This window comes from Neovison vison, chromosome 6 (assembly GCF_020171115.1).
Source record: "Neovison vison isolate M4711 chromosome 6, ASM_NN_V1, whole genome shotgun sequence".
In the NCBI taxonomy this organism is placed as follows: domain Eukaryota; kingdom Metazoa; phylum Chordata; class Mammalia; order Carnivora; family Mustelidae; genus Neogale; species Neogale vison.
The window spans coordinates 139380086-139401657 of NC_058096.1; the positions used below are offsets into that span (position 1 = coordinate 139380086).

The window sequence follows — 21572 nt, forward strand, 5'->3', positions numbered from 1 at the left end:
TTTTGTTCAACCATCTGGCCTGAGTTTTTGAGGTAAGTGCTGGTCTCCTCAGTTTCCTGCTGCTCAGCTTTTCCATGGCACCATGTTCTTAAAATTGTAGTTCATTTATCACATGATGTGGTCTTCAGGTTTACCTCAATGACAAGTTTTCAACACTATTTTAAATATACCTTTAAGGATGAAAACAAATTGTCATCTTTGTTTATGCTCTCATTATTTGAAGAAATACATTGCATTATAAGTTTTTTGTTAGAAATATGGATCAAGCAAAGAAAAGAATTATGCTTCAGAATGTCTGTCTCTCTTTCTCTTAAGTCTTATGAAACTGCTGATAAAACTCTGCAAAATAAACTGAAACAGTTGGCTCGACAAGCACTAGATAGGTGAGTTTTGGTCACTCAAGTTCTTATCCATGGATAGCAGTATACTGTGTGTACTTAAATTTGACAGATTTCTCTAAATATGTCATAGAGTTAATAGTGAAAAACCTCCATCTCCAAGCTGAGATCTAGAGCAAGTCTACCTTCTTCCTCTGGGTGAATTTATTCCTCTCTAGTTCCCTATTTTAAACTCAAGAAATAGCAGATCAGCCAAGACCTGTTTTATTTAGTTTTTGCTATGTGTAAAGCAATGATTATATTTGAAGTGGAAGACTTCCTTCTGTTGTGTAATACCAGATTTCTGGGGAGAACTTCCAGAAAGCCTTCCAGAGCTACTATTAAAAGTAGAGAAATTGAGAGTGAGCTGGCCTTGAACCATTCACATACCCTAAATTATACAGTGTATGTAGCTCCTTCAACTCTTTGCTCAAATCGTCAACTTTCCAAAAAAGCCTGCCCTAAACATTTTATTTAAAATAAAATCTCCTCTAGTAGTTTCCTTCTACTTAATCCATTCTAATAATATTCTTTCCCAAAGCTCTTAACCACTTTCTAAGGTGTATGAAAGTTATCAGTTTATCATGTTTGTTATTAATGTCTGTGTCCCTTTCAAACCCCAACCCTCCATGTAAACTGTGAGTGCAGAGAAATTTGTCTGTTTTGGTCAATGCTGTAACCACCTAGCAGAGTGCCAGACATACCGTATGTGTTCAGTAGGTATTTGAGAATGAACAGATTTGCACAAGAGAATTACACCTCTTAAAGGGTGTTACATGTGAAGGAAAAAGATGGAAATTGCATTTTTAGTTAATAGTGTGAATTAAAATTACCTCCTTTTGAGGGTTTGGCCTGGTAACTGTAGCACCTCTAGTCCTTTTTTTTTTTTTTTTTTTAATTGAGGTTTAACAATCATCCTTCCTTTTCATTGTCATCTAACATTTAGTTTGTCTCTCCAGATTCATGAGGATATGGACACTTGACACATAGTCATCATGTCCATTTTCACTTTTTTCACTAGTCAGATTCAGAGGTGATGTTTATTACCTATGTGGATAACCCATCCAGTAGCCTCTGAGTGCATCCTTACTTAACACAGAGGGGTGGGTCAGTCATTGGCTCCTCTGAGGGTCTGTTCAAAATTATGGGTCGTCTTTCTAGGAGAAAGGTACATAAAATTTCTTTTGGGTGCATTTTATGTAATTTCAAAAGTGTTCACAAGATTCCTGGAGTTCATATGTGGACCTCAAGTTAAGAACTTCTGTTTTTTAGCTCACTGAACCTTTGACAAAACAAAGCCAAAATCTCCTTGAATATCATGTGAGACATTCCATGATCAACTTTTTCCCCTGGTCCCCTCTCCTTTTGCCTCTTGTTTGTACTTTTCATAGGGCCTTCATCCATTTTTTTTTTTTTTTGAAGTTATCTTAACTCGCTATGCTGTTTCATACTTGTGCACATGCTCTTCTCTACTTAAAATGCTCCCTTACTCCCCAGATGAACTTCTCTGCAGCTCAAGCATCGATTCAGAATAACCTCCCCTGACTCTCTTTTCTTTGTCATTAAGTTAATACCATCTGCCTATATGGTCACTCACATACAGTACTTCTGGCATCTGTCACTTTAGATGCAGTTGTCTTTCTTTCCCCCTCAAAACTGTGAACACCTTAAGAGCAGAGATTGCATTTTATACTTTCTTGTATCCCCTTACCTTGCATAGTTTCTGACATGCAGTTTGTGCTGAATTAATGTTAGCAGCAATATTATCAATTGCTGTAGATCAGTTGTGAAATACTTATTTTTGGAAGTAGCTTAAGAAGTGAACTGCTGATTGATATGTATGAATCTTCTGTACTAATTTCACATTAGGAGTGCTTGACTGGTTCTTGAAATAAGTTTTATTTTCTGGAAAGCTTAAATGTGAGAAGAAAAACTAGAACAGTTTTTCTGTACCTCTTTCTGTTACAGAGCAGAAGCATTGAGTGAGCCTTTAACAAAACCATTATGCAAAATCAAGTCAACAAATATCAAACCAAAGCCACCTCCAACAAGAGCACATTTTCCTCTAGGGACTAGTCCTTTCCTGGAAAGACCTCAACCCTTTATAAGTCCACAGTCATGTGATGCACAAGGACAGAGATATACAGCAGAAGAAATAGAAGTTCTCAGGTAAATAATTTTATGATTCATTGTAATGAATAATTTTGTTAACATAATGCAGGTAATTTTATTTTCATTAGGTTTGCTGAGTTGTAGTCATATCTTTGTTATATAGTGTGTTGTGCTTTTATTATGAAATTAAAAATTATATTGTCACATAGCCTTAATGTGAAATAGTTAAAATGTGTTATAGTATATTTTAATATTAGCATTTCTACCAGACATGTGTTTTCCTAAAAATTCTGGCATACTTTAAAATTGAACACTAAAGGTCAAACAGCAGAACGGAGCTATGGTGAACCACTTATCATCTCTGTAGCTGGTAACGAGAGCCCTGACAGGGAGAAAACTTAACCTCGAAATAGTGTAGGCCTGGGTCAGCAAAGGGAAGCTTGAAGTTTTGACTAGTTTTTACATTTCTTTAAAGGATTGTTAAAAAAGAAAACAAACACAAAACAGAAGAATATGTGACAAAGACCTCATTACAAAGCCAAAGCAATGTACTATCTGGTCCTTTATAAAAAAAAATTTGCTAACTCAGGGTCTAGAAGCAGCCTCAGGGTATATTATAAATGCAAACAACAATGACGAGGAAATCCTCTTGATTGCATTCTGAGCCAGTGGTAGATGAGATGTATCTCTGAGCCAGTGTGGCTGCTCTTCAGTTGGATGAGATCAAGCTGCTTAGTGCTGTGCAAGTCATGTAGTTTCTCACTTTTAATATCCTAAAATTGTGTTGAAAGGGTTTCTTCGTTTGTAGCAGTCACCTGAAGACATTTTTTTTTCCTACTGAAGATTCTGATTCTTCTAATGTGTCTCATTTTTCCTGGGAAAATTGCATATGAACCCCCCACAACACAGAGCAAGGCAAAGATGAATAGGTTTTAGAGCTGAGAGACAGTACCAGTCTAAGGCTGCTTAGCATCCATGTGCTCCTTTCTACACACATTTGAATTTCATACTGCAATGAAACAATAATATTTCTACTTAACGGATTTCAGCTATCCTTCATACAGGTGAAAAGTTCTCATCCTCTCAAATATTAGGATACACAGTCATTGTATCTGTTGCTCACTGTATTAATTAGTTCTCAAAGTCAGTCACAATCTCACTGAATATTGTTACCTAAAGGCTAAGTCGTGAAACTACCCGGTAACTACTTCTAAATAAAATGAGGGAAAGAAGTAGGAGAAGGAAATAGTTGATACATACTACTGAACATACATGTAAAACATGCAAAGCTTCTATAAGCCACATTTCTTTAATTTGTCTTATGGCTATAGCTTCCTTCTTGCACTACACATTCCTCATTTTCATAACCAGAAAATAGAAAGAACGTATTTTCCAGAATTGTAATTGTCATGTTTTTTTAAATCCCAAAGTAACTAAAGCAATTGCTTTCTCCCTTTGAGCTTAGAATAGAATTCATTTTGTGTCCTGGTGTCAAGGATACTTCCAATACCTATAGTATAGGCTTATCTTGAGACCATAGTTTAGTTGTAAAGGATGTAAGCCTTGAGACTGTTTTAATGAATTGAATTGAATTGAATTGTTTATTTTTTGGTATTCAACTAATTTTGTGAGAATTTTATTCAAATAAAGATATCAACAACATGAGATTTTCAATGTTATTATAGTGCCATACTTTGTCATATAAATTTCAGATAAGATTGGTAGTTAAGGTAAACTTAAATATTTACTTTAGGTTTTTTTCCTTGTATTTTATAGGACAACATCAAAAATAAATGGTATAGAATATGTTCCTTTCATGAGTATTGATCTGCGGGAACGTTTTGCCTATCCAATGCCTTTCTGGTAAGTAAGCACTATTGTACTTTATACTTCCAAGATGATTCTAATTTTTCAGTAGTTTTTCCATACTCTGAAATCCAATTTAGCTCATAGCCGTGAAATCAAAATTTATAATAAAAGAGTTTGGAAGAGAGGTACAGCTATAGGAAAAACGTAAGGCAGCATAGCAAGAGTATCTGTGTGGTCATTTGCTTGGTAATGGGCACATCCGGATCTTCTTTTGCCTACTGTTACACTAGCACAGTACCTGACACAAAGTAAATATTTGTTGAATCAGTGTTTGAATCACAACAGCAAAGTCAGTAAAGAAATAATTGAATGGAAAAGTGGAATAGAATGATAACGGTGTCATTATTTACTTTTAAAAAGTTCAGTTCAGGAAAGGGTTAATTATGAAAAATGTTGGTTAGCACAGCCTTCCAGGACAGTGGCAGCTTGTGTTAAGAGCCTTAAAAATGGGGCGCCTGGGTGGCTCAGTGGGTTAAGCCGCTGCCTTCGGCTCAGGTCATGATCTCAGGATCCTGGGATCGAGTCCTGCCTCCGTCTCTCTGCTCGGCAGGGAGCCTGCTTCCCTTCCTCTCTCTCTGCCTGCCTCTCTGCTTACTTGTGATCTCTCTCTGTCAAATGAATAAATAAAAAAAAAATCTTTTAAAAAAAAAAAAAGAACCTTAAAAATGGGGGTGCCTGGGTGACTCAGTGGGTTAAGCCTCTATCTTCGGCTCAGGTCATGATCCCATGGTCCTAAGATCCAGCCCAGCATCTGGCTCTCTGCTCAGCATGGAGCAGGCTTCTCCCTCTCTCTCTGCCTGCCTCTCTGCCTACTTGTGATCTCTGTCTGTCAAATAAATAAAATCTTTGGGGAAAAAAAAAAGCCTTAAAAATGTTACTTGGTTCATGACTCCCAGCATCTACTAATTCTAAGGAAATAAAAATTTGACTAAAGATGAATAAGGGCATTCATCAGTGAATGAAATGAATGAATGAAAGAAGCTAAATAGGCAACAGTATGAGAATGAATAAATAATGGCACATCTATATTATTATAGTAAGTGTGTATGCTACCAATAAAAACATCTTTGAGAGATGTAGGGAAAATGCTTTCAATATAGTAAATCTAAAAATAGAAAATTTGGATGTTATATGTATATTTTTCTTTCATTTCTTATGTTTATAGGTAAATAGAAAAAAATGATGTAAAGGTACATATCAGATATTTATAGTGGTTGTCTCTAGATAGCAAAACTGGGTGATTTAACTTTTTAAAATATTTCAAAACTTTTGCAATGAACATGTTCTATTTATTAGAAAAAATTCAGAGTTGATATTTATTACATACCAATTGTATAAAAGGCTCTGTAAAGAACAAGAGAGCTGCTTTCCCATTTTCTAGTGTTTTGCTATTCTTAGATGAGCAAAAATTAGACATCTAGCCAGTGAGTTGTCAACCTAATTTTTTTCACCCAGGCAATGATGTGATGCTAGTCACTGATTAGAGTTAAAGAAATTTTTATATCAGAGGAGCTCTGTAGCATTGATCGATATAAGGGCACAGATTCTAGAGCTAAACTGTCCAGTTTTGTAAGCTGTATGACGCTGGGCAAGTTATTAAATCTGTCTCAGATTTTAAAATAAGAATACAATCTACTTCATGGTGTTACTGCTATTAAATTAACTAATAAAATATAAAGCAGTTGGGGCGCCTGGGTAGCTCAGTGGATTAAAGCCTCTGCCTTCAGCTCTGGTCATGATCCTGGGGTCCTGGGTGAGCCCCACATCGGGCTCTCTGCTCAGCGGGGATACTGTTTCCCTCTCCCCACCCCCCGGTCTACTTGTGATCTCTGTTAAATAAATAAATTAAATCTTTAAAAAATATATATAAAGCATTTAGTAGTGCTTGTTATATTGTTATATAATACGGATTAACTTAGAAAAATAATTATCTTGTTAAATTCTAAATTATATTACAAAGTTTGTACATTTCAAATACTTTTCCCTTTTCTTCTTTACAGAGCTTTTTATACAATTGGTATGTAATACCAACTCTGATTTTTTTCTAATAAATAGAACATGCTCATTGCAAAAGTTTTGAAATATTTTAAAAAGTTAAAATCGCCCAGTTTGGCTATCTGGAGACAACCACTATAAATATCTGTTGTATCATTTTTTTCTATTTATCTATAAATACAAGAAATGTAAGAAAAAATGTTTAAACAAACAAGCGAACAAAAAGTTTATCCCTTTGACCAGTAATTTCACTTCAGGAGACCAATTCAAAAAAATGTTCATAGATGTAGTCAAAGATTTATATATGTAAAAGGTAGTCATCAATATTGTAATATTACAATATGTATTGTAATCGTGTTTACAATACAATTGCATTTACAGTATATTACAATTTTAATTGTAAAATTATAATATTGTAATTGTGAAAGTGTGAATGTATTAGAATAATGCATTCTTCAATGGTTATATCCAAGTAGGGATATAAACTTGTAGTTCTAATCTTTGTATAATAAATTAAGATAAATCGTGATTTTAGTGCTCGTACAACAAAACATCTATAAGAATAATACTGTACTGACATGAACAATCAAGTTTTTGAGAAATTGAATAACATGGGAAAATGCTTACAATATAATCAAACAGTTAAATACGATGCCATGCAAACTAATTTAGGCATAGCACTGGTGACAATTGGAATTTTATATGTTTTATATAAGATTACTTAGTGCCAGTCCTCCACACTGGATTATGTTTCATAAGGACATAGAACATGTCTGTTTTAATTATGCTCCAGTGCATAGTGCAGCGTCTGGCACCCAGTAGGTACTCAGTAAGTACTTGCTGAATTAAGTAAATTTGGAGAAAAATCAAGAATAAATACTAGATTACTCTAGCAAGATTTTTCCATTCTTGTTTTTCTAGATTATTTTACAGTAGAATAATCAGAAGAAAAAGTAACAGTAAATATTTCAAAACTCAAAGGTAACAGACTGATAAAAAAGGACTCCACAATTTATGAATCTTTGGTGAGAAAGATTGAGTAATTTTTAAACCTTTTTTTTTCTATTCGGGTCATGTATTTTTAAATCCTAAAGTGAATATAAATCATATTTATAAAATATTTTTAATATCTTTAAAGTTATAAGAAAACACTGAATTTGATAACTTAGTGGTGACTTTTAAGAGAATAGATATTAAGGAATCTGTATTCTTATACAGCAGATTAGTAATACAATATAATTATAGATTTGAATTGACTTTATATATTTCCCTAAAATTTTTTAAAATTTAAATTCTTCTGAATTCATTCAACTTACTTTCTATTTAGTCAGCTACTGTTCCTAAACAGGTACCAAAATGACCAGAACACTAGTGGTTCTGTGAAATGATCATCAGAAAGTTTGAGAAGTGTATAATAGTCTAAGAAATTTACATAAATCTTGGTTTATTAAACATTTACAGATGTCCTCTAATTAAGAAAACAATGTGTAGGAGTTTGTAGATAACACCTAACCACAAAACCACCTTTCTCCCAGTGTCAGTAATTTTTTTTTTAAAAAACCATGTTATAGGGGTGCCTGGGTAGCTCAGTGGGTTAAACCTCTGCCTTCAGCTCAGGTCATGATCTCAGGGTCCTGGGATGAGCCCTCTCTGCTCAGCAGGGAGCCTGCTCCCCCCGCCCCCAGCCCCAGCTGCTTGCCTCTCTGCCTACTTGTGATCTCTGTCTGTCAAATAAATAAATAAAATTTTTAAAAAATGTTTATTTGCTTCAGTTTGCATATCATAAACTTTGTATTACCCTAGAAATCTTATGAAATCTCAAGACTATTACCCTTGTTCTAGAAGAGGTTTGAGGAAAGGTAGATGTTTTTTATCTTGTGCTATACATCAGTCTTCGAGAAATACCACACAGCATATTCCCAACACACAGTTAGAGGGTAATGGATAAGAATGGTGGATCTGGCACCCTAAACCTGGATTCGAATGTCAGTTCTGCCACTTTTTGGCTATGTGACCTTGGCAAGTTATTAAATCACTTTTAAGCCTTTTCCAGAAATATTTGTTTTAATGGAATTGTCTTAAAGTTTAAATGAACAGTATATATAAAATACTTTAGCATGATATCTGGCACATGATTATTAATCAGTAATTAGCTACTCTCATTGTTAGCCTTGCAGAAAAGAGTTTATCAAGACCCATCATAAGGATCTATAGCTTCCTAGGTCCTTTTGAATTGAATCAGCTTTTATTATTGTTAATGGTTCCATTTTACTGAAACTGAATTTCTTAAATATGCTAATGTAAACTTTTAAAGTATATTCTTAAAGTAAATATGAGTGAATTTAAGTTTCTTTCCTGTTTGCAGTAATAAATTTATATTTTTCCAATTGAGAAGAATGAACACGTTGACTGGATTCATGGTGAAGTGTAAAGAGCCAGATTTTACCAGAGCTTTATTTTAGGATGATACAATAGCTATGATCATTATACCAAAAAAATAAATGAATAAATCTCTAGGAAACTTAATTTTGTTTTGTGTCATTTTTAAAGATTAATTTTAGTAGTAGTAGTATTTAATTTTTATTATTACCTCAGTGATAGATGGGGCAAGCTACCATTATCACCTAAACAAAAAGCTACATTTTCCAAATGGGTACGACCAGAAGACCTCACCAACAATCCTACAATGATTTATACTGTGTCCAGTTTTAGCATAAAGCAGGTAAACATTTTATATGCTTTTATATGAAAGCTAACATTTTAAAGTAATTTGAATATAGATTTGGGGGTTTTCTTAGTTTTTATTATGTGTCAAGATGCATGAGTATAATTGGAAAAATACTGCACACTTTGCATACTGAGATAATGAGTATGAATAACTGATTTGAGGAATTGCAGATTTTTATATAGACCCTTTTTATCAGTATATTTTTGCAGATGAGAAAGTTGAGGATCTCAGCCTCACCTTAATAAGAGGATAGTTTTTTTTTTTTTAAAGATTTTATTTGGCAGAGAGTGAACACAAGTGGGAGAGGAGAGGGAGGAATGGGGGGAGATAGTATTTCATGCAGACTCCATGCTGAGCATGGAGCCCAAGACAGGGCGTGGTCTCATGACCTGAGCTGAAATCAAGAGTTGGAGGCTTAACCCACTGAGCCACACAGGCACCCCGAGAAACAGATATTTTTTAAAAAGAAAGATATTAAGCTTATTCAAAAAACTTCAATGGTGTAACAACAATATGGCTTTATTGCAAACTTTATTCAGTTAAGTTTTGCATTGACGTACAGATGTCTTCCAATTAGTATAAAAATAATGGTCCTGGGGTACCTGGGTGGGCTCATCAGTTAAGCATCTGCCTTCCGCTCACATCATGATCTCAGGGTCCTGGGATCGCTTTGGGTTCCCTGCTCAGTGGGGAGTCTTCTGCTTCTTACTCTGCCCCTCCCAGAGGAAGTCTGGGAAGTCCTCTGCCCACCCTCCAGCCCTGCTTGTGTTCACTGTCTCTCTCTAATAAGTAAATACAATCCTAAAAAAATTAAAAACTAATGGTCCTGAAATACTATGATTCAAGAATCTTTTGATGTGCATATTCAGCTTAGTTGGTCATATTATAATAAACTTTTTTAAAAATGCCTTTAAATTATTAAAAACTTGTGGATTCAGTGAGTATGCTTTTATCCATGTAAGAAATGCATATTTATTCTAAATTAACTTTATTGAAGGATTTTACTCAATTTTTCTGGAATTTATTTGAAGAAAATATGTATGAGTTTGCAATATAGCGTTTCTGTTCATTTTGGTATTCAAGCAGCAGTTAACTCAGTATAAAAAGTCGGCGGCATAGGTGTAGTGCTTAAATATTGTTGTAATGTTGAAATTACATGAATGAATTAATTAATACATTAACACATTCTTATTAACAGACAATAGTATCAGATTGTTCCTTTGTGGCATCACTGGCTATCAGTGCAGCTTATGAAAGACGATTTAATAAGAAGTTGATTACCAGGTAAAATTTTGTATTTGTCCCTTTAGCCCTTTTCATATAATTGTTTCTTGACTAGAAGTTAACAGCTTTGGTTTTATCTGCATAGAAAGTGAAGAAGGCATATCACTTAAGAATATTGTGGCCCTATATGTTAAACAGATGACTTGTGAATGTGGAAAGATTTCATAAAATAGTCTTAAGACTGTATATACATGTGTTAATATATATGAAGTAGGTATGTTTTGAAATAAAATTGGTCAAAGTAAATCATATCATATTTATAATTATATTATGCTATATGGTAGCCACTAGCTGCATGTGGATATTGTATACTTGAAAAGGTCTATCTGAATCAAAATGAGCTGTAAATGTAAAATACATCAGATTTTGAAAACTAAGCCCAAAAAAATATAAAATTGGAAGATACCTCAAATTTTTATAGTGATTACACACTGAAATAATTTTGGATAAGTTGGGTTAAATAAAATATATTAAAGTGTCACCTTTTTAACTTTTAATATGGTACCTGGAAAATAGAAAATATTTCTTTTGGCTAAAACTGCTTTAGAATGTGCTGAAATGTTACTGAAATAGTTTTTCCTCTCAATATTTTAAAGTTTTGTTAGCTAAAGATCATTTATTATACAAACTAAGCATTATAATATCTCATGCATCTTTTCCTTAGTGGTTTTTGTGTAAGTCCTGAGATCACAAAGATAAATTAAACACAGACCTTTGTTTTAAGCTATTTGCCATCTTGGATAAATAGATTATATAAGTAAATAATATATAGTATAAAAATAATTGATAATGATACAGGTGTCTTACTAGATAATTTTGTGTAGCTTTATCAGAATTGTGTTAACTTTATCTCTGTCAGAGTTGTAGTTAGTTGCCTTAGTTCTTGTTAATTGGAATGGTCTCTTCTTGAGCCAGTGAGAGATTATTTCAACTGGCATAAAATATATCCACTTATTAGAAAATTTATTAGAGTTTATAATGAGAAACTTAGTATTTTTCAGAGTATTGTGAAATTTGTGCCCTGCTCTATGATCTCATAAGATATTTTCTTTATATTAAATAAGCGCTTTGATTAGGGTGAAATTCTTTTCCTAAGCCTATCACAGAAAAATATTGTTTGTTTTTATAAAATTGCCAAGACAATAGCATATGTCTAAAGAAAATATAATATCCTGCATAGTAGTTTATATTGAATATTAATTTGGTATTTCAATATTTATTTTCCTTACAAAAGCATAATTTATCCTCAGAATAAGGATGGTGAGCCAGAATACAATCCATGTGGAAAGTATATGGTAAAACTTCACCTCAATGGTGTCCCAAGAAAGGTGAATAATACCTCTCCCCACCCCAACCCCTTCTTTCTCCTTCCCCACCTTTGAATATTGAGTAGAATCATTAAGAAATGTTATGGTGTTATGCATATTGCTACCAGTAACATCTTATGTTAATAATTAAAAATAAAAATTAAGAAAGTCTTTTTAAAGATGATTTTGGGAAATTTATAGGAAGTTTCAAAAAGTAACATTGGGCTAATGATTACTAATGCTTAAACTTTAATCTGATAGTTCTTAATTGATTAAAAGGGAAAGGAAATAGGGCAAACTATAAGGTCACAAGAGTTTATATATATAGTCATAACCTCAAACCTAAGAAGTCTTTCAGATTATGTTTTCTTTTGTGAAATATATACAGTCTGAAATTACACTGCTTTCTTTAAGAACTATGAACTTATGTAATGGCCTGGCATTGTTGGGATTCTCTAGCTCTTGTCTACTCAGGTCCATGGATCAACATTAGCACTTACCTGAGAACTTGTTAGAATTGCAAAATGTAACGCCTTCCTGAACCTACTGAATCAGAATCTATATTTAAACAAATCCCCTGATGCTTTCAGTCTGAGAAGTTGCTCAGTGGCTCAGTAATATTCAAATTTTGGTATGTATAAAATCATGTAGAGGGGCTTAATTAAACACAGATTGCTGTCCTGCACCCCTCAGTTTGTGGGGTGGGGCCACAATTTGCATTTCTAACAAGTTCCCAGGTGATGCCAGTGCTGCTAAGAAAACCCTGTGAGAACCGCTGCTCCTAGATGATTACTTAAAAATTAAGCGGAATCATTGGGAATGATTTTTTTCTGTAGTCTTTAACCCATTGTTTAAAGAATCTTTGAAAATGTAGTTGCATAAAACTCTTGTTAGTATTAGATCAGAATTTTTCCTATTCTCATTTCCCAAATCACTTTCCGTTGTGACTTAGAAACTGTATCTTTGTGGTGATCACTTACTGTATTACTTAAATGTATCTTTTGGCCATAATGTTCTGCTTTTACAGCTGTACATAACATGAGTCTTTTTGCAGGTTTAGGTTAAAATTACATGTAGTAATATTATTTACCTTAAAAGTGAGGCCCTTTAGATAAAATGTACATCTAGAATCTGTAATAATTTTGATGATATAGATCCATTTAACCATTTGGCTCAAGGTGATCACATGACAGAGGTTAGCCTATAAAATGGAATAAAGACATTTTTTATAATTTTATAATTTTTATAAATTGAGCAGATTCTAGAAATATGAAGCTATCATTACTTTAATAATGGGCATATTATGTCTTTTATTTCATCTATATGAAAGGGTTTTTTTTTTTTTCCCTTGATAGAAAGGGTTTTAAGATATTTTGTACCACTTAAGGAAATTAATGTTCTCTTTCTCCAGGTGATCATTGATGATCAATTACCTGTTGATCATAAGGGAGAATTGCTCTGTTCTTATTCTAACAACAAAAGTGAATTATGGGTTTCTCTCATAGAAAAAGCATATATGAAGGTCATGGGAGGATATGATTTCCCAGGATCTAATTCGGTAAGTATCCGGAGGATCCAGACACAGACTTAATGCTATCTAATATGACTATTTTAAATGTGAGAGATTATAGATGATATTTTTATTTAAAGGAAAATGAAACAGAATCTGAACCTCTGAAAAATGTTAATCAATTACCTTATTAAGGAAAACTATTTTCTTTCACAAGGATACTGCATTGTAAAGGATTCAGGGAAGCCTAAAATGCAAGTCTGCTGTCATGTTGAGATACAGGACCAATTAGATACAGCATACCTTTCCAAAGAAGTCTCTTCAGATCAAAGGGATATGTCATATTGTCATCCTTATGTGTATTCTTTGGATTATAAATTCAGGTTCAAGGAGTTTGTTTTTTAGTTTTTCCCAGTCTTAACACTGCTTAATCTACAAAATCAAGGTGTGTGCCAGTGTCCTTTAGTTGGATGAGGTAGACTGAGCTTATGCCAAAAATTAGATTAGTATAACTTTGAATTAGGACACTAACCAGCCTGTGGCCTTAGAAAAGGTATGTAACCATTCCTAGCATCTTTGCTTGTCTGTAATATGAGGATAATACCCACCTTTCAGAATTGGGAAAATTAAATGAAGTAATGTATGCAAGTTATCCATCCTTCATAGCTGATTAGTTTCCCACCTAGTACCAGGCTTTCTTCACACTCCTGGTTCTTATAATGCTAGGCAAAGAATGCATAGGTCATACTTAAATGTTAATAGGATATTAAAATTTCTTCTTGGCCTACATGCTCAATTGTTCTGTTCTTCAAATATATTTGTAGTTTAGTTTCTAATTCAGTGCCTTTTAATTTACCCAGTGCAGCGTAGAGAGAGAAAGAATGAGAATATATGTAAGACTTTAGAAAAGTGGCTGTTCTAAGAACTCACTAAATGGTGAGTGACTGTCAATGTCATTATTAAAGCAGCTTTTATCTGTAACGTGTTTTTAGCTTTTAGTTTTCATTGTATTTACCAGTAGGACAGTTGTTGTGTTCAGGAAAAACAACAGAGATTATAAGGAATAAACTTGTGCTTAAATCGAGGTAGGAATTTTGAGTTAAATAAGAAACGTATTACTGGTCGAAAGCAATCGATGATATTTAATAGCTAGCATGGGGATTTATTAAAGAGCTTGGAAACAATATTGACAGTCCTGAAAATGTGTTTTTGTTGGCAGAATATTGATCTTCATGCACTGACTGGGTGGATACCAGAAAGGATTGCTATGCATTCAGATAGCCAGACTTTCAGTAAGGATAATTCTTTCAGAATGCTTTATCAAAGGTAAACATTTCCTCTCTCTCTTTGATAGTAAAAGAGGCAGTTTTTAAAAATTCATGCCTTAGAAGAGATAATACAGAGGCTGCATTTTTAGTTATTTAGGGAAATTCTGGTTTTATTTGTTTTCATTTTTGTTTTTGTTTGTTTGTTTAAATAATCTACACTTAACTTGGGGCTCAAACTCCATGACCCCCCAGATCAAGAGTCACATGCTCCACCAACTGAGTAAGCTAGGTACCCCCAGGAAATTGTGTTTTGAAAATGGACTTCACTTTATGTACTTGCTATGGCCAGCCCTCAGTCATCCTCAGTGATAGTGACAATTAATCCAGATTATAAATAATCCAAAACATTTGAATCTGGAATATGTCATATGGGCAAATTGTTTCATACTTCTTAAGTACTTAATTTAAGGGAAAGTGGAAAAAGAGAAGTATGAGAATATAAGGAAGATAGCTTTTAAGCCTTCAATGAATAATCCATAGGTAGAGATGGGAAGGTTGTGCAGTAATACATACTCAGTAGTGAAACTAGAAAATTTCAAAGATTTGACAAAGTGTATTTGACATCTTCAACTTCATTTGTAAATCATTTGAAAACTTAGCATTTGCTTTCCTTCATTGGTAAGTTTCTACCTTACAATTATCTAAAACTGGAGAAGGGTGGGGCAATGTAATAATTTATCTGATATGTTGTGAAAAGAAGCGTAGTTCTTGTTCTCTAAGGAGTGTTGGGAATATCCCATTTTAGAAAAGATGTCAAATTTGTGGAAATTTTCATGTAAACTATTAGACTGAAGGAAAGATAGTGTGATCTGATGGTATAAATCTGATGTTTTCCTTTAGTTATTTGTCTATTGGGGTCATTCTAGGTTTCACAAAGGGGATGTCCTCATCACTGCATCAACTGGAATGATGACTGAAGCTGAAGGAGAGAAGTGGGGTCTGGTTCCCACACATGCATATGCTGTTTTGGATATTAGAGAGTTCAAGGTTTTGCTTTACATATTTTTCTTCTTTCTCATACCTGATTGTAAGATATTGCAAGGATCCCAAATAGTGTAATAGGCCTTTTTTTTTTTAATTTAAATTTTAGGTAGATAACGTGCAGTGCAATATTGGTTTCTAGAGTAGAATTCAGTGATTCATCACTTACATACAATACCCAGTGCTCATCAATAGTATGATAGCTTTTGAATACTGACACATCAAGGTTCAGATGAAGTTTTAAAAATCATTCTACCTATTACATTAAATAATTTGACCTTGACCATTAGAAATTATGAAATAAAAAGATGGGAAATGTAATGGCAGTGATAGCAGATATTGATGACAAAACAGAAATGCCTTTTGCCTCTAGTCATTAAATTTGTCTCAAAATTTGTTGAGGTAAACACATAGCCCTCTAGGTTCTGAGCTATTTGCTGATGTTGGGGGTAGTCACAGCATTAGGCTCTAGAGCATGTAGACATTCAGTAAATATTTATGAAAGGACAAAAAAATAAGGGAATATCTATGAATAAGAAATATGCCAATGGATTTGTAAATGTTTCTCTTCCTAGCAGCCCTAACATGCTCTCAGGCATTTCAGATTCTTTCTCTGCTCAAATGTTGGAATAGTTGACTTTATTACTTCTTGGGTTATTGATTACCTCTTTTTAAATGAAAAAGAGATCTGTTCTATGGATTAGAAAGTACAGAGATTGTTAAGGGAGGATTCTTTATCCCTGATGATAGAGAGTACCTAAGCTGTGTAGTCACTGGAAAGTTTAACTAGCCATGTGTTCACTTTCCCCAGCTTAAACTTGCAGAAGGAAGTAGTGATCGATCAGCAATGACAGTGTTCTGCTGTGTATTAATTAGATTGATTTTCTTATATAGCATGTGGAATTATATGAAGTATGAAAGCAGTAGGGACCTGCTGCAACATCAATTTATCTAGTCTCAAGGCTTTCTAAATCAGCCCCTACTGTATCCCTAACCATTGTGTATAAAATAAGTAGTGTTTTCCTTTAAAAACATAAAAATTGATTACCTAAAGTAAAAAAAATATGTGAATTGAATAAGCTGAAACATTTGTGCTTGGTGTAGAAATGTGTTTTAGAATTTTCCACAAACATGAGTCAAAACATTGGCCATAACATTTTCTCTTATTTAATACTATGTGTATGGTATTTTATTGTTAAAACATCCTTGTAGGTGATCAGGATATCTGCGTGGCTCAGTCAGTTAACCACCTGCCTTTGGCTCGGGTCTTGGGATTGAGTCCCACATCAGGCTCCTTGCTCAGCAGGAAACCTGCTTTTCCCTTTACCTCTGCCCCTCCCCCTGCTTGTGCTTGTGCTCTCTCTCTCTTTGACAAAGTCTTCAAAAAAAAAGTTAATTAAAAAAAATCCTGGTAGGTGATCAACAGTGAGGTAATAACAAGATAATTAAATTTAGATAATGAAAGTCAATGTAGAAGTAAGCTTGAATTTGAAGAACTTTTCTGTGAAGATTGTGTCATTTACTTTGAATAATAAGGCTGTTTGTTGTGATTGCTTAAAGGAAACCAAACAAATAACTTATGAGTGAAATAGGCACCTGTGGTTTGATGTGAAAACAAAACATTTAAAAGCTTGCTGAATGTCAGTAAAGAATTTCAGGTAGCAGCTGTCTTAGTTTAGTTCATCATTTTTATCTTAGTTTTGCTGTCTGGATTTTGAGATAGTTCCTTAGTCCTGACTTGAATTTTAAAATATTTCCAAAAATATTTATCTCATTAGGCATATCTCTAGAACCTCTGTTGTGCACATAGACCCAATCTTAGACAAAAGCTATTGCCAATCTTCTACGTTTTGTGAATTTCTTCACTTAATAAGATTTTATTAATACAAATGTTTCCTTTTTGTTTGTCTCTAACCAGCTTGAATATTTTAAGATCTTCACACTTTTAGTCTCAGCAGTCCTTTGGGTCATTTTGTTGTGTCCTTGAGGTTATGTTCCATAGTCTATTGTGAAGCTACATCTCAGTTTCAAGCTGCCATCTCTAAGTCCAACATGTCTTACCAAGGGATTTTTTAATCTGTTCAACTCTTTTCATTTGCTCTCCCTTGGAAATAATTTTGAAAATGGAATGTTTTATCATAAACGAGATCCTTTTTTAGTCTTAACATTTTTCCCCTTACTCAGGGCCTCTGAATTGCAGGCTCTCCAAACAAAATCTATAGCTCCTTCTTAGCGTCCTTAAAATGTCAGTGATGACTGGGACCTGCCCCAAAAGAGCTTAGCAATTATCTCTCCTTTATATTCCTTCTTTAAAAAGTGTTAGGGTTCTGAATATACTTTTTTTTTAAGGTTTTATTTATTGGGCCACCTGAGTGGCTCAGTCATTAAGCGTCTTCCTTTGGCTCAAGTCATGATCCTAGGGTCCTGGGATTGAGCCCCACATCGGGCTCCTTGATCAGCAGGAAGCCTGCTTCTCCCTCTCCCACTCCCCCTGTTTGTGTTCCTCTTACTGTCTCTCTCTCTGTCAAATAAATGAAATCTTTTAAAAAGAAAAGGTTTTATTTATTTAAGAGAGAGAAAAAGAGAGCATGAGCAGGGGGAGGGACAGAGGGAGAAACAATCTCCCTGCTGAGCAGGGAACCCAATGCCAGACTCATCCCAGGACCCTGGGATCAGGAGGCAGATATCCTACTTATGTAGAACTAGGTTTTATGGTGGGGGAGAGGGGAGTTAAATATCTGTGTGGCAGGGGCAAGAGTGGACAAGTGGTAAGAAGAAATTGAGAAAAAGAATTTGAAGATTCCTGAGAGAAATGAATGTCCAGATATCACATCTTTCCCAGGCCATGATTTGCTACATTTAAAATAGCTGAGGACTGTATCTTTCAAAAATGTCCCCCAAATAGTTTGACATCATTAGAAAATGAATACAATTTCCTAATTTGACTGCTTGAAATAAGACAAACACTCTTTTGGATTTACAGGCTCTTTTGATTTTCTGAGTTCAAGTAATGAGTTCTGTAGATGCACCCAGTATTTGCTGAGCACTTACCATAACTTAATAGTCTGTTTTATAAACTCAGGACTTCTGAAAAATGACAGTAGTGTTACCATTTCAAGTTTACAGTCTGTCTCATTGGGGAGACAGAACTCATGCATTTGTACAAGTGGGAAACAAGATAGAATATTAATTGTTTTAAACTAAAGTTATATAGAATATTAATGTTACAAAGTTTAGAGAAATAGTAGTAATTAAAAGAAGACCATTACTAATTACTAAATATTTTGCATATTTTGGATATGTTAATTCATTTAATCTTCACAACAGTGTTCTAGGAGATATTATAATCTTCATTTTATGTGTGAGTAAACAAATGATCAGAGAGTAAATGAAGGTCCATGAAGCTAATTAATAGAGCTGGCATTTGGTCCCATTTCTTTCTGACTCCAAAGTCCATGTTTTTTTTTTTTTTTTTTCCTCTTCTTCACTGCTGCAGTCTTCATTGAGAGAATCAGTGGAGAAAAAAGCTAAGGAGTATCTGAAAGGATCTTAAGGGAGGAGGGTGGTTACAAGGGATGAGAGAGGGCTTTCCAGGAAAGGGGGACAGCATGGCTAAATAAGGATTATTTGTGGGGATGATGAGAGAAAAGACTAGATTAGAGCCAAGGGTATGAGTACTGGAAAGTAAAGTGGGGCGAGAGCAGAGTAGACTTTGAAAGGGGTGGGCAATTTGTGGTGTTCTAAGGCAGCACTGTCAAAAAGAACTTCCTACTATGATGGAAGTGTTCAGTATCTGTGCAGTGCATAAGCCGATAGCTATACATGGTCCTTGAACACTTGAAATGTGGCTAGTGTGACTAAGGAACTGATTTTTATTTTTTTATTTAAAAAAAATTTTAATTACCACCTGTGGGTAGTGACTACCGTATGGACAGCATAGCTCTTGGGAATAGGTAGGCATCAGATATGTTATGTAGTGAAAATATTGATTAAAGAATATTGTAAGTTGATGTGGAAGGAAGAGTATTGATCAGTATTCAAAATGCAACCTCTCTTAGAAAATGCATGATATAACTAATAAAAATTTGGTAAAACTTTTGCAACTTTATCTTTTTTTTTTTCTTAATAGGGGCTGCGATTTATCCAGCTGAAAAATCCTTGGAGTCATTTACGTTGGAAAGGAAGATACAGTGAAAATGATGTAAAAAACTGGACCCCAGAGTTACAAAAATATTTAAACTTTGATCCTCGAACAGCTCAGAAAATAGACAATGGTAAATATATCTTTTCAATTTTGATATCATTCGATCTTTAACATGCTTTAGTAATATGAAATGTATTAACTGATTGAAGTCATTTGTCATTAAGATATTGTATGGATTAACAGGCATCTAATTTTCAGGAATATTTTGGATTTCATGGGATGATCTCTGCCAGTATTATGATGTGATTTATTTGAGCTGGAATCCAGGTCTTTTTAAAGAATCAACTTGTATTCATAGGTAACTTTTTTTGCATATTTCAGAATATGCTTTATAGTAGTCTCCACTTTTATCACATAAAATATAAGGATTAACTTATGAAGATTAGCATTCTTTTTGTCATTCCTGCAAATGTCTGCCATGTGATAGTTATTTTCTTTATATGCTGTTTTGGTTATCCCAAAAATTATTTAAGCAATAAAACAAAAATCCTGATAACCTAGTTGTATTAGAAACACAAAACATTTTTTTTTTTTTTAAGAAACACAAAACTTTTTAAAATAGTTTGTTTTAGCTCAATGAAAAATTTAATTACTGTTTTCTTTCTTGACTTTCTTTTTTAGTACTTGGGATGCTAAGCAAGGACCTGTGAAAGATGCCTATAGTCTGGCCAACAACCCCCAGTACAAACTGGAGGTGCAGTGTCCACAAGGGGGTGCTGCAGTTTGGGTTTTGCTTAGTAGACACATAACAGACAAGGTACCTTCTTATGTGTCCCATACAGAAACTTTAAAAAATATAATTAGACCATTGTGAATAAGATATGTAATTTGGTCACCAGCCTGTTTCATTTATATAGGTGGCTTGAAGATAGTGTTGTATTACATAAATGTGTATTTGCCTCTAAGGAAATTTATATACTTAAAATCTTGAAGAAGAAAGTGAGTTTATGCTTGTCAGAGTTTTGAGTTTGATTATGTAGGTCTTAAGAATACTATCATTAAAATACTCTGAAGGGGGTTTAAAGATGTTAAATCATTAGGCCTGATTCTGTAAACCATAACTGTAATCTTAATAGCCTCAGAGTCTTACCTAATGTATTACTTTATACAATGTGGTCATCCATTGAAATGAGTTTAATTCAGAAAAGCAGTTTTTACAGCACTAAGTAGCTGAAATGCTCTTAAAATTAGAATTTTTTTTCCCTACTACGAGCATTTTGAGCCCATTTTCCTAACTAAATTGGATACTTTGTACTTTCAGGATGATTTTGCAAATAATCGAGAATTTATCACAATGGTTGTATACAAGACTGATGGGAAAAAAGTTTATTACCCAGGTATGTTTAGTAGACAGACATTCAAACAAACGTTAAAATTTTATTTGCCTGATTAAAATGACAAACTTTAGATAATATGCAGAAATAATGCTGATAGGCTAATAAAAACCATTCAAACAGACGTGGTGGTATTTATGCTACTTTGGTGTTTTGTTCTGATTTGTTTTTAATTTAGAGACCTCAGGAATTTGAGATTCCTGTATTCTTGCATATTGCTGTCAGAGTTTTATTTCTAAAACTTAAATCCTATCTGATCAAAAAATTTTATGATTTTCTATGGGCCCCTGGATAAAATCTAAGCTCTCTGGCATGGTTTGTAAGACTTTTGATATCCTGACCTTAACCTTTCTGTTGCCTTTTATCTCAGCCACAGCTTTTCATACTGCCTTCAGTGAGGTACTGATTACTCCTGAACATTCCGTGCCCTTGCTTCCCCTCTTTTCATATAGTTTCTTCTCCCAAGTCTCTCTCCTCCCTCTCCTCTACCCACTTACTCCTCTTACCCTAGTCTGTGTAATAAACATGGTTAAGATCCAGCTT

The 21572-nt window shown here is 34.0% G+C and overlaps 1 protein-coding gene across 2 annotated transcripts in view; it reads left to right on the top strand.

Annotated features, from left to right (window-relative positions):
- CAPN7 (calpain 7) overlaps nt 1–21572 on the top strand; it is a 42629-nt gene that overhangs the window by 9517 nt on the left and 11540 nt on the right. Inside the window, exons 4-16 of one of the 2 annotated variants that reach the window (XM_044252485.1) lie at nt 316–383; nt 2346–2546; nt 4266–4352; nt 8949–9075; nt 10280–10365; nt 11600–11693; nt 13084–13230; nt 14402–14508; nt 15377–15497; nt 19621–19765; nt 19894–19993; nt 20317–20452; nt 20957–21032. In XM_044252485.1, coding sequence (XP_044108420.1) covers nt 316–383; nt 2346–2546; nt 4266–4352; nt 8949–9075; nt 10280–10365; nt 11600–11693; nt 13084–13230; nt 14402–14508; nt 15377–15497; nt 19621–19765; nt 19894–19993; nt 20317–20452; nt 20957–21032 — 1495 coding nt within the window. The remainder of the gene's footprint in view (nt 1–315; nt 384–2345; nt 2547–4265; nt 4353–8948; nt 9076–10279; nt 10366–11599; nt 11694–13083; nt 13231–14401; nt 14509–15376; nt 15498–19620; nt 19766–19893; nt 19994–20316; nt 20453–20956; nt 21033–21572) is intronic. The other variant, XM_044252486.1, reaches the window with a different exon arrangement.